We start from the raw sequence: 17060 nt of genomic DNA, 5'->3' as shown, positions 1-17060 counted from the left end.
ATGGATATTGAATTTTTTTCAAAAGCTTTTTCTTCATCTATTGAGATGATCATATGGTTTTTAGGCTTCAATTTGTTACTGTGATGATAAGAGACCTAAGACAGCTACAGAGGCTAAGTGACCTTTCCCTCCCTGAATGGGTAGGTATCCTTGTTCTGCCTTCTAATTGAGTTAGTATCTGAGTAAAGAACTGCCAGGTGTCATTTAGTTCACAGTACACTGCTGTGGCAATATAGAAATGAATTTGCCTAAATCATTTGGCTTTTCTAAATTATAGTAAATGAATATACTGAATGAATACTTCAACTTAAGGAAATGTTCTTAAAAATATATTAATGTAGGCACTTCAGCGGAGAATTGAAAGCAAAACAAATAACTCAGGTAAAGGGTTGAAATTAAGGTACACTCAGTTGTATCCAGTTTCCTTCTGTAAATCTCTCTTTTTAATTAGAGTGGACAGTCATTGGAGAATATCTGACTTGGGGCTAAGGAAATCTAAGCCTTCTTGGCCACACTGTATTCTCTTATGTCGTTTAATAAAGACACCAGTTGGGTTGCTGAAAAAGTAGTGGGAAAAATCAATCCCTCACATCCAAAGGGCGGCTCTTGAAAATATGTGGATTGTTGTAGTCATTTTGCTCTTCTGGCCTCAGAAGTTCTAATCTTAACCTTAGCCCTTCATGCAGAGAGACTTTTTAAACCAATTCCCACATTACTCATTATGTGACTGTTGAATAAGAGAAACCCAGCTCTTTTCTTATGCTTTCAACCAGTTATCTTCTTCAAAAATTTGTTTGGATTGTTATACCTTAATCTTGCCTGGCAAGGGACTTATGGGAAGGTTCTTACTGTTTGAAAGTTTGGTGCCAGTATCTGCAAAGAAAGAAGAAAGTAAAGAAGGAAAGGTGTGTTTATCAAACATCCCAATAGTGACGGTGTGTGAAAGCAACTTTTGAAAAAGTTTATCTGTCAGAGTTTAGCCGTATTATTACATTTTATTTTATTCATTGAACATAAATAATTATCAGTGAATCCTTTCTAGATTTTCTAGTTTCCCAAAGTTCCCTGTATTCACATTCTAAGCTGAAAAATGGTATTTTAAGTCACTGCTCTCCACCTTATATTATTTATAATCACCCTCATGACCTCTTCCTTCAAAGAAACGTGATCCTGAGAAGTGTCCTTTGTTTGTCTTTGTGGAATAAGTGATGGGGATGCATCCTGGAGACCTGTGAGATGTTTAAATTGTGGCCTAATGAAACTAGGATGGAGAGTTCTGGAAAGATCTGGAAAGATGGCTGGTAGAGTGTGGCCAGATGTGGGAGAAGAGACACGTACAGAGGGGGGAGAGGAAATTTTCAGAGGGAGAAAATTAAACAAATAATTCAGTAAGTTTTGTTGTGTGGTGTGGGATGCAAGCCTTTCTCTCCCCCTTTCCTTCACAATCTCTTTGTTAAAGACTGTGTTTTTCATTAGTTTGACTAAGATAGGATTGGCCGTTTTGTTTGGATACTGAGAATGGACCCATGGAAACAGTTACATTTGGGTTAGCTCTGACTATCTTTAATGAAGAACATAAATATCGGCCACACTATCTATGCACATGCTATCACCATGCCTTTTTTGTTCTCTGTTCATATATCTAAGTCCTCTTCTTTGAGGTCAATCTCAAATCTCATCTGAAATGTACATTTATTGATAGATTCAACCCATAATGAACTGTCCCTTCTTTGTCCTCCTTAGGCTCTGATTATTTATAAAAACTCATTTTTGAACTTAGAAACTGTCCAATATGATATATTAGTTATTTCATCAGCATCTGTTATATCCTCAACACAGTTATAAGCTTTTGTGGGGCTGGGATCATACATTCTGTAATTTTTCTCAGTACTTACACTTACTTTGATAGAAAGCGCATCCATTCATCTAAACATCATTTATTGAGTGTTAATTAAATGTCTCAACTCAGTAAATATTGTTTGAATGAATGCATGCATGAATGAGGGAGTATGCAATAGGTAGCCTAATGTACCACCCGATGTGAAAAAACCAAAAACATAGACACAAAAGCAAGCCAAAAAGTGGCCCAGGACTTTTTGTAAAATATCCTGCTTTTGTTGGATGAGGCCATGAAAATCAAGATGCTCCTGAAAGGTCTTAAGAGCTGACCAAGAATGGTAAACAATTGAAATTCTCTCAGGCTTATTCAACCCTATCACTGGACACATTTATACCTCTCAGGAATGTTATTAAAAGAAGAGATTAATAAAGCTTTTAGAGATGAGTTGATAAATCTCTAAATATTTAAATCTTCATTTCCTCCTAGGTTTCTCTAATTTGGGTTTCAAAAGATTTCAAGAAACCACAGGATAATTAAAAAATTAGACATTAGCTTTCTTACCTTCAAGTTTTTTGATGGTAAACACATTTTATTTTCTCCATAGTGCTGCCCAATTTCCACCAGTACAGTTCTTAAGTGAATTTTGCTCTGGATGGTGGGATATATAAGATGTAAATGAATTGTTTGTATATGTTTTAGAATTCTTCAAAAGGGCCTGGCCATGGAAATGCATTGAATATTACTTAAATAAGTAAAGTAACTTCCTCAGAATTATTATTCTATTCTGGTTAGGATACTCTCTGCCCTGGTTTGTTAAAATTTCCCTCTAGAGTGGTTTTAATTTTGTTTCTGGTAGGGTCCTAGGATTTATTGCCACACCCATCCTGCATCTGTTTTTCTTTGAATTACTCTCCTTGCAGTTTCTGATTCCTACAGGGCCTTCCAGGTTAGTGACAAGCTGGCCATCACAACTCTGGGAAGGACAGGCCTACTTTTCAGAGGTGTTGATGTTTTCTGTACCTGAAGGTTTTCAAGAGATATCAGTCTTCCTCACCACCTCCCTTGGCCCTCTTAATGGACTAAGCAGTTCCTCATGAAATTTCTGTAGGATATCTGTACTAACTTCTCAATATTGTTCCATCCTGAGTCTAAATTCCTGGCCTCAAGGTAATGTTAGATTTCTAGCTCCAGCCCCTATTTACATAAGGCCTATACTAAGGAACGGAACCCATAGACATCAGTCTGCTCTTATTTCTCTGGATTGAATTTCTCTGTTACTTTCTGAAACATGCAGGTGTTCCTTTCTTTCTTTTAATCTCAGCTATGTGCTTTTAACTTTTTCAAAATTGACCCAGAATTTACATGTGTCTCCAGTAAGAGTACATTAAATTGAGCTTAGTCTGCTCTTCTACTGGCATATTTGAGATCCAAATAATTTGCTACTTAAGTGGATTCAGTTACCTGTATATTTCAGGCACCTAAAACTCACCATGTTCCAAATTTCCCCCTTTATTGTTAGTAATTTTCTTGGGAATCTGGATAACATTAGATGGAATAAAGTTAGTGAGTGGCCCAGGATTGCCTGAAATTTTGTTTGTCAGAGTGGCCAGGGAAAGTTAAGCAAAGAAGACAACCAAATGAAAAGCAGAATCACATTATTATGGCTGAGACAAGATTCCACGCAGAGCTCTCTGTAGAACTGGGTTGGGTCATAACTTATGCCAGAGCTCTAGGTGGGGTTGACACCATCTCATGCCAAGCCCTCAGTTCTGGGCTAACGTCATCTCTGGTCCACTCTATGGAGTGGAAACTTTGGAGGAATGGCCAATGTGTTCTGCGGTGTAGGAAGAGGGAAATTGTGAACGTTCCTTTCTAAATTGTGGAGGAACTAACCACTGTAAATGTGCCTTGAACTATGGTGTTTAATTTGACCAGTCAGATCAATGACTTTCCCCTTGAATGAAATGCTGCTACGTATATGAGCAGAAAAACAAAACTGGTATAAGGAATAGATAGCTAGTGGGAAGCAGCCGCATAGCACAGGGAGATCAGCTCTGTGCTTTGTGACCACCTAGAGGGGTGAGATAGGGAGGGTGGGAGGGAGGGAGATGCAAGAGGGAAGAGATATGGGGACATATGTATATGTATCACTGATTTACTTTGTTATAAAGCAGAAACTAACACACCATTGTAAAGCAATTATACTCCAATAAAGATGTTAAAAAAAAAAACTAGTTTAAGGAGATGGAGAGACTGGGAGTCTTATTTTCCCAGCAATGAACTTTTCCTCGACCATGACCTTCCCTTTGAGTCTCCTAGACCTTGGGGATGATCGCAACCCCTTGGGTTGGGTGTTTGCAACCCCATCTTCACTAGAACCTCTATAGTTAACTTTGATTTTTCCCACTCCGTCTATCCATCCCATGTATGCAGTCAGACATTTGATCTTGGACTTTTACTGACAAAATATCCTTGAATATAACCATTTCTTTTCACTCCCACTGCTACTGCTTTTGTCACTGCCTTAACTAGGGCTTTATCTTTAAGTCCTTTATATAGATATAGAAATAAAATATACAAATAAATAAAATATAATATTAATTCTGATGATTTTAAAGTCTTTTCTTGATAAAGACTTTTCCTGATAAAGATACACAATATCTTATATAACTATTTTTGTATTATCTGTTCCTTTCTTAGAATTTTAGTCATATGATTCTATCTCTTGGTATGTCTAGAACTTTTTGATTGAATGCTGACTATTTTATTTGGCTTTTTAAATTTTTCTCAGTGGAAATGTTGTTTTACTTCAAAATATGTTACTCTACCTGGAAGTAGCAAATCTTCAAATTACAATTTTTTTAAATGCTTTCAAATATCAATACTATAGGTGTCACAAAATCTAGAAAAATGACATTTGAAAATTAACTACTGCCAGATGTGTCTCTATAAAACTTTTTCCCCACTCTTGTAGCTATATATTCTTTAACTGCCTCCTCATATGACAGTTTATGTGTTTTAGAAATAAAATTTTCAGAAATAAACTTTGTAGTTTATAGACATAGATTTCTTTTAACATGGTTGATTAGAGTTTGCTTTTAGTTATTAATAGTTTAGAAAAGTTTATTTCAGCGTCACAATTTATTATTGATAATGTCACATTAATTTTCATTGTTAACTTTGAGAAAACCTCTATGGATTACTTCCTCATAAATATTTACTATTATAAATGCATTACTGATTTCAGTACTGCTATAGGATTGTGCATTACAGGAATTCTGATAAAATACTCATTCACACCATTCCATTACACACATTATTGATGGGGTATATCCTTTTATTTATTTATTTATTTATTTATTTATTTTTGACTGTGTTGTGTCTTCGTCGCTGTGCGCAGGCTTTCTCTAGTTGCAGCGACTGGGGGATACTCTTTGTTGTGGTGTGCAGGCTTCTTATTGCGGTGGCTTCTCTTGTTGCAAAGCACGGGCTCTAGGCACGTGAGCTTCAGTAGTTGTGGCTCGCAGGCTCAGTAGTTGTGGCTCACGGGCTCTAGAGCGCAGGCTCCAGAGTTGTGGCACACGGTCTTAGTTGCTCCGCAGCATGTGGGATCTTCCCGGACCAGGGCTCGAACCCGTGTCCCCTGCATTGGCAGGTGGCTTCCTAACCACTGTGCCATCAGGGAAGCCCCTGGAGTATTTTTTTTGTTTGTTTTTTTGTTTTTGCAGTATGCTGGCCTCTCACTGTTGTGGCCTCTCCCCGTTGCGGGGCACAGGCTCCGGACATGCAGGATCAGTGGCCATGGCTCACGGGCCTAGCTGCTATGCGGCATTTGGGATCTTCCCGGACCGAGGCACAAACCCGTGTCCCCTGCATCGGCAGGTGGACTCTCAACCACTGCACCACCAGGGAAGCCCTGGAGTATATTCTTGACAGCAGGAAATTTCCGTTTTGACTAAGCATTGAAGAAAACTGAATCTTTGACTTATCTTTCACATGCCTGGTGATTCAAATAATTTTCCACAGAATAACTTCTGGTTTTATATTTTTCAGTTCTTTTTTTCTTCTTCAAATGCACATGCTTTGAGAGCTGTGAAGTGCAAGACATGGCTATACTGTAAGGTGGTTTTTGTCCTTACGCTTCTGTGTCTTGTGCTAGTTAAGTCAGTAGAGTAGTCAGTAAGAGTACTGGAAGTTATTCCTGTAATGGGATATTATACAGTCAGTTACATATGGTGGTGTCTGAAAATCACATAATAGCCTCACTTAAAACATGTCCTTAGCCAGATTTCAAAAAAGCCTGTGACCAATCCAATATGATCCAACATAGCGGACTATGATAGAAGGAAAATTGGCAAAGAAATAGACGCTGGTCTTACCTGATGGAAGTTAAAATATCTCACTTTTGACAATTTTGCAAAAACCTATAATTACATGAACTAATTTCTAGGGTTCTTCGTAGGACCTAAAAAGGAACCCATAGAGTTGTGGAACAACAATAGAAGCTACTGTGATGAGAAGCCCCGGCACCACAACAAAGAGTAGCCCCCACTCGCCGCAACTAGAGAAAGGCTGCACGCAGCACTGAAGACCCAATGCAGCCAAAATAAAAATAAATAAATAAAAATAAATAGATTTATCTTTTAAAAAGTAATACTCAGGTTTGAGTCATGAGAAATTTGATGAGGAGAAATTAGCTAATGTTTTCAGAACTTTTAAAATATCAAACTCAGTCTCTAAGATCTTAGCATTATATACAACATCGGTTACTTATTAGTGGTTTGGGAAGGCCAATTTAAAATTTTCTCATCTTACTGTATTGAAATTCATGGCCCTAATGTTTTCCACGTTGACTATATGAATGATGAAGAAAAGTCAATCATGTATTTCATTTCCAACTGGACAGAAAACAATATTTTAAAAAGTGTTTGGACTACTGACTTTTGATTTCTTCTAAGGCAAATGGATAGGTAATTTTTATTCCCTGATTAGGAGAAAAATGGTGGAAGAGGGCAGGGTTAAGAATTAAGATTTCAAGAGCATGAGAGGTAGATGGCCAACCAGAGTTCCTAAGGTTCGGTGCCTGTAACTGTTGCCGCCGCTTAAGCCTGCCAAAGCAGTGGTACGGCTGCTGCGCTCGTGTTTGCTCCCTCTAGAAACGTTCTTGCCAGTAGTGGCGGCAGCGGGACTCAATTACCCCCTTTTTTCACTCTCTCCAGAAGCTCCAGATGGCGTCTTCCGTGGGCAACGTGGCCGACAGCACAGAACCAACGAAACGTATGCTTTCCTTCCAAGGGTTAGCTGAGTTGGCACATCGAGAATATCAGGCAGGAGATTTTGAGACAGCTGAGAGACACTGCATGCAGCTCTGGAGACAAGAGCCAGGCAATACTGGTGTACTTTTATTACTTTCATCTATACACTTCCAGTGTCGAAGGCTGGACAGATCTGCCCACTTTAGTACTCTGGCAATTAAACAGAACCCTCTTCTGGCAGAAGCCTATTCGAATTTGGGGAATGTGTACAAGGAAAGAGGGCAGTTGCAGGAAGCAACTGAGCATTACCGGCATGCATTGCGTCTCAAACCAGATTTCATCGATGGTTATATTAACCTGGCAGCCGCATTGGTAGCAGCAGGCGACATGGAAGGGGCAGTACAAGCTTACGTGTCTGCTCTTCAGTACAATCCTTATTTGTACTGTGTTCGCAATGACCTGGGGAACCTGCTCAAAGCCCTGGGTGGCTTAGAAGAAGCCAAGGCATGTTATTTGAAAGCAATTGAGACGCAACCGAACTTTGCAGTAGCTTGGAGTAATCTTGGCTGTGTTTTCAATGCGCAAGGGGAGATTTGGCTTGCAATTCATCACTTTGAAAAGGCTGTCACCCTTGACCCCAATTTTCTGGATGCTTATATCAATTTAGGAAATGTCTTCAATGAGGCACGGATTTTTGACAGAGCTGTGGCAGCTTACCTTCGTGCCCTAAGCTTGAGTCCAAATCATGCAGTGGTACATGGCAACCTGGCTTGTGTATACCATGAGCAAGGCCTGATGGATCTGGCAATAGACACCTACAGGCGAGCTATTGACTTGCAACCACATTTCCCTGATGCTTACTGCAACCTAGGAAACGCTCTCAAAGAGAAGGGCAGTGTTGCTGAAGCAGAAGATTGTTATCATACAGCTCTCCGGCTGTGTCCCACCCATGCAGACTCTCTGAATAACCTAGCCAATATCAAAGGAGAACAGGGAAACAGTGAAGAGGCAGTTCGCTTGTATCGTAAAGCATTAGAGCTCTGCCCAGACTTTGCTGATGCCCATTCAAATTTAGCAAGTGTATTGAAGCAGCAGGGAAAACTGCATGAAGCTCTGATGCATTATAAGGAGGCTATTCGAATCAGTCCTACCTTTGCTGATGCCTACTGCAATATGGGAAACACCCTACGGGAGATGCAGGATGTTCAGGGAGCCTTGCAGTGTTATACTCATGCCGTTCAGATCAGCCCTGCATTTGCGGATGCCCACAGCAATCTGGCTTCCATTCACCACGATTCAGGGAATATTCCAGAAGCAATTGCTTCTTATCGCACTGTTCTGAAGCTTCAACCTGACTTTCCTGACGCTTATTGTAATTTGGCTCATTGCCTGCAGGTTGTCTGTGATTGGACAGACTATGATGAGCGAATGAAGAAGTTGGTCAGCATTGTGGCTGACCAGTTGGAGAAGAATAGGTTGCCTTCTGTGCAGCCTCATCATAGTATGCTCTATCCTCTTTCTCATGGCTTCAGGAAGGCTATTGCTGAGAGGCATGGGAACCTCTGCTTGGCTAATATAAGTGTCCTTCATAAACCACCGTATGAACATCCAAAAGACTTGAAGCTCAGTGATGGTCGACTGCGTGTAGGATACGTGAGTTCTGACTTTGGGAATCATCCTACTTCTCATCTTATGCAGTCTATTCCAGGCATGCACAATCCTGATACATTTGAGATATTCTGTTATGCCCTGAGCCCACATGATGGCACAAACTTCCGAGCGAAGGTGATGGCAGAAGCCAATCATTTCATTGATCTTTCTCAGATTCCATGCAATGGGAAAGCAGCTGATTGCATCCATCAAGATGGTATACACATCCTTGTAAATCTGAATGGTTATACCAGGGGTGCTCGAAATGAACTCTTTGCTCTCAGGCCAGCTCCTATTCAGGCAATGTGGCTGGGGTACCCTGGGACTAGTGGCGCGCTTTTCATGGATTATATCATCACTGATCAGGAAACTTCACCTGCTGAAGTTGCTGAGCAGTATTCTGAGAAACTGGCTTATATGCCCCATACTTTCTTTATTGGTGACCATGCTAATATGTTCCCTCACCTGAAGAAAAAAGCCGTCATCGATTTTAAGTCCAATGGGCACATTTATGACAATCGGATTGTGCTGAATGGCATCGACCTCCAAGCATTTCTTGATAGTCTATCAGATGTGCAAATAGTCAAGATGAAATGTCCTGATGGAGAAGACAACGCAGACAGCAGTAATACAACTCTTAATATGCCTGTCATTCCTATGAATACTGTTGCAGAAGCAGTTATTGAAATGATTAACAGAGGACAAATTCAGATTACAATGAATGGATTCAATATTAGCAATGGACTGGCAACTACCCTGATCAACACTAAGGCTGCCACTGGAGAGGAGGTTCCCCGTACCATTATTGTAACCACACGTTCTCAGTACGGGTTACCGGAAGATGCCATTGTGTACTGTAACTTTAATCAGTTATACAAAATTGACCCATCTACCTTGCAGGTGTGGGCAAATATTCTGAAGCGTGTTCCCAATAGTGTACTGTGGCTGTTGCGTTTTCCAGCAGCAGGAGAAGCTAATATTCAACAGTACGCACAAAATATGGGCCTTCGCCCGAACCGTCTCATTTTTTCCCCTGTTGCTCCTAAAGAGGAACATGTTCGGAGAGGCCAGCTGGCTGATGTCTGCTTGGACACTCCACTCTGTAATGGACACACCACAGGGATGGACGTCCTTTGGGCAGGGACCCCCATGGTGACTATGCCAGGAGAGACTCTTGCTTCCCGAGTTGCAGCTTCCCAGCTCACTTGTTTAGGCTGTCTTGAGCTGATTGCTAAAAATAGACAAGAATATGAAGAGATAGCTGTGAAACTGGGAACTGATGTAGAATACCTGAAGAAAATTCGTGGCAAAGTCTGGAAGCAGAGAACATCTAGCCCTCTGTTCAACACCAAACAATACACGATGGAACTAGAGTGGCTCTATCTACAGATGTGGGAGCATTATGCAGCTGGCAACAAGCCTGATCACATGATTAAGCCTGTTGAAGTCACTGAGTCGGCCTAAATAATGACTGTGTGCCCAGGAGAATTACCCCTGTAGCTGAGCCTCAGCCTTCTGGGGGCAAGGGAACTACTTTTTCAATATCATGTTGCAGATGGGTGACACACAATGATAAGAAATAGCACAGCCAGACTTGCTTCCTGCATGATCATGACAGGGAGAGACACAAGAGATGGGAAACTGCTGTTCCACAAGGAGATTCCATCGAATTTTGCCGCAGCCAGGTGTCTGGAAGGTCTGGAAGGTAAGTCTGGAAGGTCTGATCTCCCTTGGTCTTCCAGGGGATGGATGGTTAGTGTGGAAGGGAGATAGAGATTGCCCAGCCGTTTTGTGATTATCATGGATGGATTGAGTCTTCTGAATTAATTTTTTTCTTTCTATTTTGGGTATTGGAGCTTTTAAAAATGTTTGGTTTCAGGTATTTTTATTCATGTGAAGTGTATATGATTCTCTTGAGATCAGGTGTTAAGCTGAAATATTCCTTGTTTTAGTTTCTGAACTCTACAGATAAATGGGGACTTTGCTGGTGTAGTCTTTTTCTAGGTTTTATAAACCGCTTGAGCCTGTGTCAGTCATTTTAGTGTCTGACATAACGTTTGGAACTCTCAGTGCTTTGTTGGTTTGTAGATGATGGCTTCAATTCTTTTTCTGGTCCGTTTCCTTCTTCCCTTCCCCCCACTTTAAAAATTCTCCTGTAACTTGGCTAACAAAAACCAAGTCTGATTCAAAACCTCCCAGAGTGTTTCTCTTAAACACATCATCTGGTGCCAGATGAAGATTCTTAGGAGTGCTTATTAATTATGAAGGGCACAGTTGTGGTACTGTGACTGATGATAATAATAATGGATTTTTGGCCTAGAGTTTTGTCCTATTTCACCAGTGTTTTCCTGTTGACTGCCCCTCTATGCTGCTTCCAAAAGTGATAGTGTGTGATAAGATGTTTACTTTCATTTCTAAAGTTTGTTTTGTTTTAGGTGAGTCCTGTTCTTCCTTTTTCTTTCAGCAGAAATGAAATTCCAGGTAAGTATAAGTATTCAAATATTTGATCAGTAGTTCACAGTTATCTCCAGTACATTAAATAACTTTCATCAAAAAACATGTTATAGGGCCTCCCTGGTGGCGCAGTGGTTGAGAGTCCGCCTGCCGATGCAGGGGATACGGGTTCGTGCCCCGGTCTGGGAGGATCCCATATGCCGCGGAGCGGCTGGGCCCGTGAGCCATGGCCGCTGGGCCTGCGCATCCGGAGCCTGTGCTCCGCAATGGGGGAGGCCACAACAGTGAGAGGCCCGCATACCGCCAAAAGAAAAAAAAAAAAAAAAAAAAACAAAACATGTTATAGGTAAAAAGCTCTGAAGGACCAGCTATGTATATGATAATTATGTTTCAGGCCTTCTAGGGTATTATATATAATAACTTGTCTTCTGGTCGTGGTCTTGAAGTCTTTATGGATTCAGCCTCAGTAGTAGCGAACTGCACTGCTACTTGGTTTGGAGTACAAATTAGACTTTAACCCTCCTGGAGGTAGAGTTTTTGGTATTGAAAACCATAGGAATGAAATTATTGTATTTCAACAAAGGATCGAGGGCTTGAGGCTTAAACAAGCCAATATATGTGTGGGAAGCAGTCAGCCTTGAGAGCACCTTCGGACATGCCAGGCATGCCGCTGCTGCTTGAAGGGACTGTCCCTACTTGTTCCCCTCCTTGTTCCATTCCATGGGAGATAAATCACCAGGGCCCAGAAATCAGAAAGAAAGTAAAATGAGACAAGCAAAGCTGTCTCCCCCTGCACATGCAGGTTATTTTGGATGATTCTGGGTTTATGGGTTTTCTCCCAGGGAAGTTAACCTTGAGCCGAGACAGTCATTAGATAATGTAAACCACCGTCTGGCAACCTTCCCTTTTCTAGTCTATATAATCTGTACCTGTAGCATAATAAAACTTACCTTGCAACCATCAGTTGTCTTGGTCCTTCTGACCCCATTCGTTGGTGCTACTTCAGTTCCTTACCCCGTCCCTTCTGACCCTGGGCGGTGAAATCCTCTTTCTGAGGCTGGTCCATGGCAAGTGGCGCCCGAACAGGGACCTGAAGCGTGAAGGCAATTAAAAGGAAAAGAAAGTGCAGGTAAGAGAACCCTTATGCAAAATATGTGTGGCCACGAGTAAAAGTGAAACTAATAGAGGCATAAGGCAACAGTCAGAAGTAAAAGAAGATGGGGCAAAAGGGCTCAAAGGAGCGTGAATTATTTGCTCAGGTTTTACTTTCCATGCTTATAGCTCGGGGTAATAAAGTTTCTACCTCACAGTTGACTGAATTTTGGCAGCATATCCATGATGTATCTCCCTGGTTTCCTGATGGCGGCTCTGTGACACAGAAATCTGGCAGAAAGTTGGAGAAGATTTTAAAAATTATTATGAGTCTCGAGGGCCTACTCATACTGCTGTTGTTACATTTAGTTTGTGGAATCTGATAAAAATATGTTTAGGTTCTTCTCATGATAGTGTTGATTTGAATGTAAAGTCAGAAAAACATAAGCCTCTGACAGAAGACAAGACTGTATTATCAGCTACTGTGTCGCCACTTCCTAAACCAAAAGAGCTAATTAATTTAAATATTTCAGATGAAGAGGAACATTTTGACTTAACCGACGAGGCTTTTAAACATAAAAGAGAGAGAAAAAAAAAACATAAAAGAGAGAATCACCCTGAGGATGATTTTCTAATGGCTATGATAGATAAGTCAGTGAAAAAGCTGCAAATTAGTAAGGACTGTCTTCCTCAAAAATCTAAATCTGTAAAAATGCTCAGTCTCTTGCAACGTGCTGTATAAGCAGCAATAAAATGAGGAGAAGATCCTATTTTCTGTTGTCCTGTCATAGAAAGACCTGATCCTAATAATCCTCAACAGGCTATTAGGGAGCATCAGGCTCTTCTTTTTAAAGTTTTGAAAGATTTAAAATCTGCTTGTGCTCAGTATGGGCCCACTGCTCCTTTTACTACTGCTATGGTTGACACTATTGCAGGAGAAGCTCTTTCCCCCGCTGATTGGAAGTCTATTGCACGAGCTTGTTTAAATGGTGGAGATTATTTAATATGGAAGTTTGATTTTTATGAACGGGCTGCTGAACAAGCAGAAAAGAATGCTACCCATGATATTCCAGTGGATTATCATACGCTGATTGGGGAAGGACCATATATTTCTTTACAAGATCAATTAACTTATACCTTTGTTGCTTATCCTCAAATAAATCATTTGGCATTACAAGCCTGGAGGAAATTACCTTCTACACACAAAACTGAGGATCTTTCAAAAATGAGACAGGGACCTGATGAACCATATGCTGATTTTGTAGATAGATTGTTACAGGCGGTGGGGAGACTCATTGTGGAGATAGATTGTTACAGGCGGTGGGGAGACTCATTGTGGATGGACTCTCTGGTACAATTGTAGTTAAGCAACTTGCTTTTGAAAATGCTAATAATGCATGTCAGGCTGCGATTCGACCTTGGAGAAAACGGGGAACACTGGAGGATTATATTCGCCTTTGTGCAGACCTTGGGCCTGCTTATATACAGGGTGCTGCTAGGGCTGCAGCATTAACTAAAGTGGGGTTTAAAAACAATCAAAAGAGAACAAAGACTAGTTTTCAATGCGGAAAGGCAGGTCATTTTGCTGGAGAATGTGGATCTTTTCATTGTAACCCTGCTCCTTCCTTCCCTACTCAAAAACCTCCAGATGGTCCGAAAATCCCTGGTTTATGCCCTAAATGCAATAGGGGAAAACGTTGGGCACGAGATTGTCGCTCAGTGGCCCACAGGGATGGGACACCACTGTCGGGAAACTCCTCCCGGGGCCTTCCCCGGCCCCAACAAATAGTAGGGGCAACGTCTGTGTATCCTCCTCAAACTATCAATCAGACATTAACCAAAAACAAAAACATACAATATCTTCGCTCTCCAGAGCAACAGCAGGAAGCACAGGACTGGACCTCAGTACCTCCGCCCGATATGTATTAACTCCTGCAATGGGTCCTCAGGCCCTCTCTATGGGCATCTATGGACCTTTACCCAAGGGTTTGATTGGACTATTATTGGGAAGAAGTAGTGTCGCCATGAAAGGTTTAACTATTATGCCAGGACTCATAGACTCTGAGTACGAAGGAGAAATAAAAATCATGGCACAAACTATTAAAAATATAATAACGATTTCTCCTGGTGATAAAATTGCACAATTGCTACTTTTGCCCTTTGTACCTCATGGACAAATTTTACAACATCAAAAGAGAGAAACAAAGGCTTTTGGATCATCTAGTGCTGCCTACTGGATTCAGAAGATAGGGAAAGAATGTCCAGAAATGAAATGAGCCATGAATGGAAAGGTTTTTTCAGGTTGTTAGACACTGGAGCTGATGTCTCTGTTATGACGCAGATGCACTGGCCTAAACATTGGCCCGTTAGTCCTATTATTACAGAACTTCAAGGAATAGGACAGAGTTCTCCTATGCAAAGTAGTCAGTTATTATTATGGCAAGATAGTGAAGGCCATTCAGGATACTTCCAGCCTTATGTTTTGCCTGGGCTGCCTTTAAACCTCTTGGGCCAAGATATATTAAAGGAAATGGGAGTATTACTTTATAGTCCAAATTCTCATGTCTCTAATATGGTGTTGGATCAAGGATTTCTTCCCACAAAAGGGCTGGGAACAAATCAAAAAGGAACTGTCTATCCTATTGATGTGAAAATAAAAAGTGATAGACAAGGTTTGGGTTTTTCTTAGGGGCCTTGGATTCTCCTCCACTCACTGCTGGTCCAATTACTTGGCTGAGTGATGACCCTGTATGGGTGGACCAATGGCCCCTCACAAAGGAGAAATTAGAAGCTGCAGAACAATTAGTACTGGAACAATTAGGGCATTTAGAAATTTGCAATAGTCCTTGGAATACTCCTATTTTTATTATCAAGAAAAAGTCTGGAAAATAGAGGTTATTACAGGGTCTAAGAGCTGTTAATAAAACTATGCTAATAATGGGAGCTCTTCAACTAGGCCTACCCTCTCCAACAGCCATACCACACAATTATCATCTTTTAGTTATAGATTTAAAGAGTGTTTTTTCACTATTCCTTTGTTTCCTGAAGATAGAAAACATTTTGCTTTTAGCTTGCCTTCCTTAAATTTTAAGGAACCCATGAGGAGATTTCAATGGAAAGTATTGCCTCAGGGCATGGCAAATAGTCCTACATTATGACAAATATATGTGGCTCAGGCCTTAACTCCTGTGAGAAAAAGGTTTCCAACGTTATATCTCATACATTATATGGATGATATACTTTTAGCCACTGATAATATTTCTTGATTAGAGACTGCTTCCCAAGTTTTACAACAATCCTTACAATCATTTGGCCTGGTCATTGCCTCAGAAAAAATTCAAAGACAATCTCCATTTTTCTATTTGGGAAAATATATTGATAACTCTACCATTAGGCCTCAAAAACTGCAAATTCGAGTTGATAATTTAAAAACATTAAATGATTTTCAAAAATTACTTGGAGATATTAATTGGCTAAGGCCTTCCTTAGAACTTACTACTGCTCAGTTAGAGCCTTTATTTGATATTCTTAAAGGTGACTCAGATCCTTCTACTTCACGATCTATGACTCCAGAGGATTTCAAGCTTTCCAAATAGTTAATAGAGCTATCAGCTCTGCACAATTAACTCGAATACATACTCACCTGCCCATGTCTTTAGTTGTTTGTCCAACACCTCATGTGCCTACTGCCATCTTATGGCAAACTGTTGGAATTATTGAATGGATTCGTATGAAAACTACATCCTCTAAAGTTATTAACCCTTATTATGAACTTATTATTAAGTTAATAATGCAAGGTAGAACTAGATGCTTACAACTTATAGGTATAGAACCTTCTCAAATTATTATCCCTTATTCAGTTAGTCAACAAAATTGGCTTTTTCAACATAGTAATGAATGGGGTCTTGTTCTTGCAGGATTTTCAGGTACCTTGGAATGCCATTAGCCTGCTGATAAATTGATCCAATTCAGCAAACTTAACTCTTATATCTTTCCTTCTATAATTAGGCAACAGCCTATTCCTCATGTACCTTTGGTTTTTACAGACGGTTCTTCTTCAGGAGTGGCTACTGTAATCATTGACGACGGAACAAAACTCATTAAACAAACTTCCTTGACTTCAGCTCCACGTGTTGAACTGTATGCTGTCATTATGGCTTTTAAACATTTGCCTTCTATATCTTTTCATTTGTTTTCTGATAGTAAATATCTTATTAGCTTATTATTTCTTCTGGAGACTGCGACCAGAGGATATACTAATGACCCTGAATTATCATCATCTTTTCGTTTGCTTCAACAGCTTATTCGTTCCCACGATGGTCCTGTTGCAGCTCTGCATATCCGTGCTCATTCTAACTTGTCTGGTCCATTGTCTAAAATGAATGCGACTGCAGATGTTTTAACTCGATCTAAACGTGATCTTTATCCTGTGCATTTTCCTCCCAAAAATAAAGTTAAAGTTACTCTTCCTCCTCAATCTCTTTTCCCTAAAGCAGGACATATCCCAATTTACCGTCCTCCTCCTTTCCGTTCGTCATGCTGTCAAGAATGGCTAAGGTATTGCATTCATTATCTTCATACTGTTGATACTCATGGTCCATGTCCTGGACACCCTCATATTATGGTAAGTTATGATCAAACTGCTTCACGAGCAGCACAACAGTCACATGCTTTACACCATCAGTCGGCGGCTACATTACGCAAACAATTTTCCCTTCCTCGTGGAGCCGCCCGACAAATTGTTAAGCAATGCCCACAGTGCTTACCTC

The 17060-nt window shown here is 40.5% G+C and overlaps 1 protein-coding gene across 1 annotated transcript; it reads left to right on the top strand.

Moving 5' to 3' along the window:
* The first annotated feature begins 6876 nt into the window (after positions 1–6876).
* On the top strand, positions 6877–11226 carry LOC309807647 (UDP-N-acetylglucosamine--peptide N-acetylglucosaminyltransferase 110 kDa subunit-like). Its single transcript, XM_082627478.1, has 2 exons — positions 6877–10450; positions 11181–11226. The coding sequence occupies exon 1, from the start codon at positions 7069–7071 to the stop codon at positions 10207–10209; it is 3141 nt and encodes a 1046-aa protein (XP_082483604.1). The 5' UTR covers positions 6877–7068; the 3' UTR covers positions 10210–10450; positions 11181–11226.
* Positions 11227–17060: the final 5834 nt, after the last annotated feature.

Source organism: Mesoplodon mirus (genome assembly GCF_964341445.2).
Source record: "Mesoplodon mirus genome assembly, chromosome: 7".
NCBI classification, from domain to species: Eukaryota; Metazoa; Chordata; class Mammalia; order Artiodactyla; family Ziphiidae; genus Mesoplodon; species Mesoplodon mirus.
Note: the sequence above shows the minus strand (reverse complement) of the source record. Positions and strands in the feature narration are given on the sequence as shown.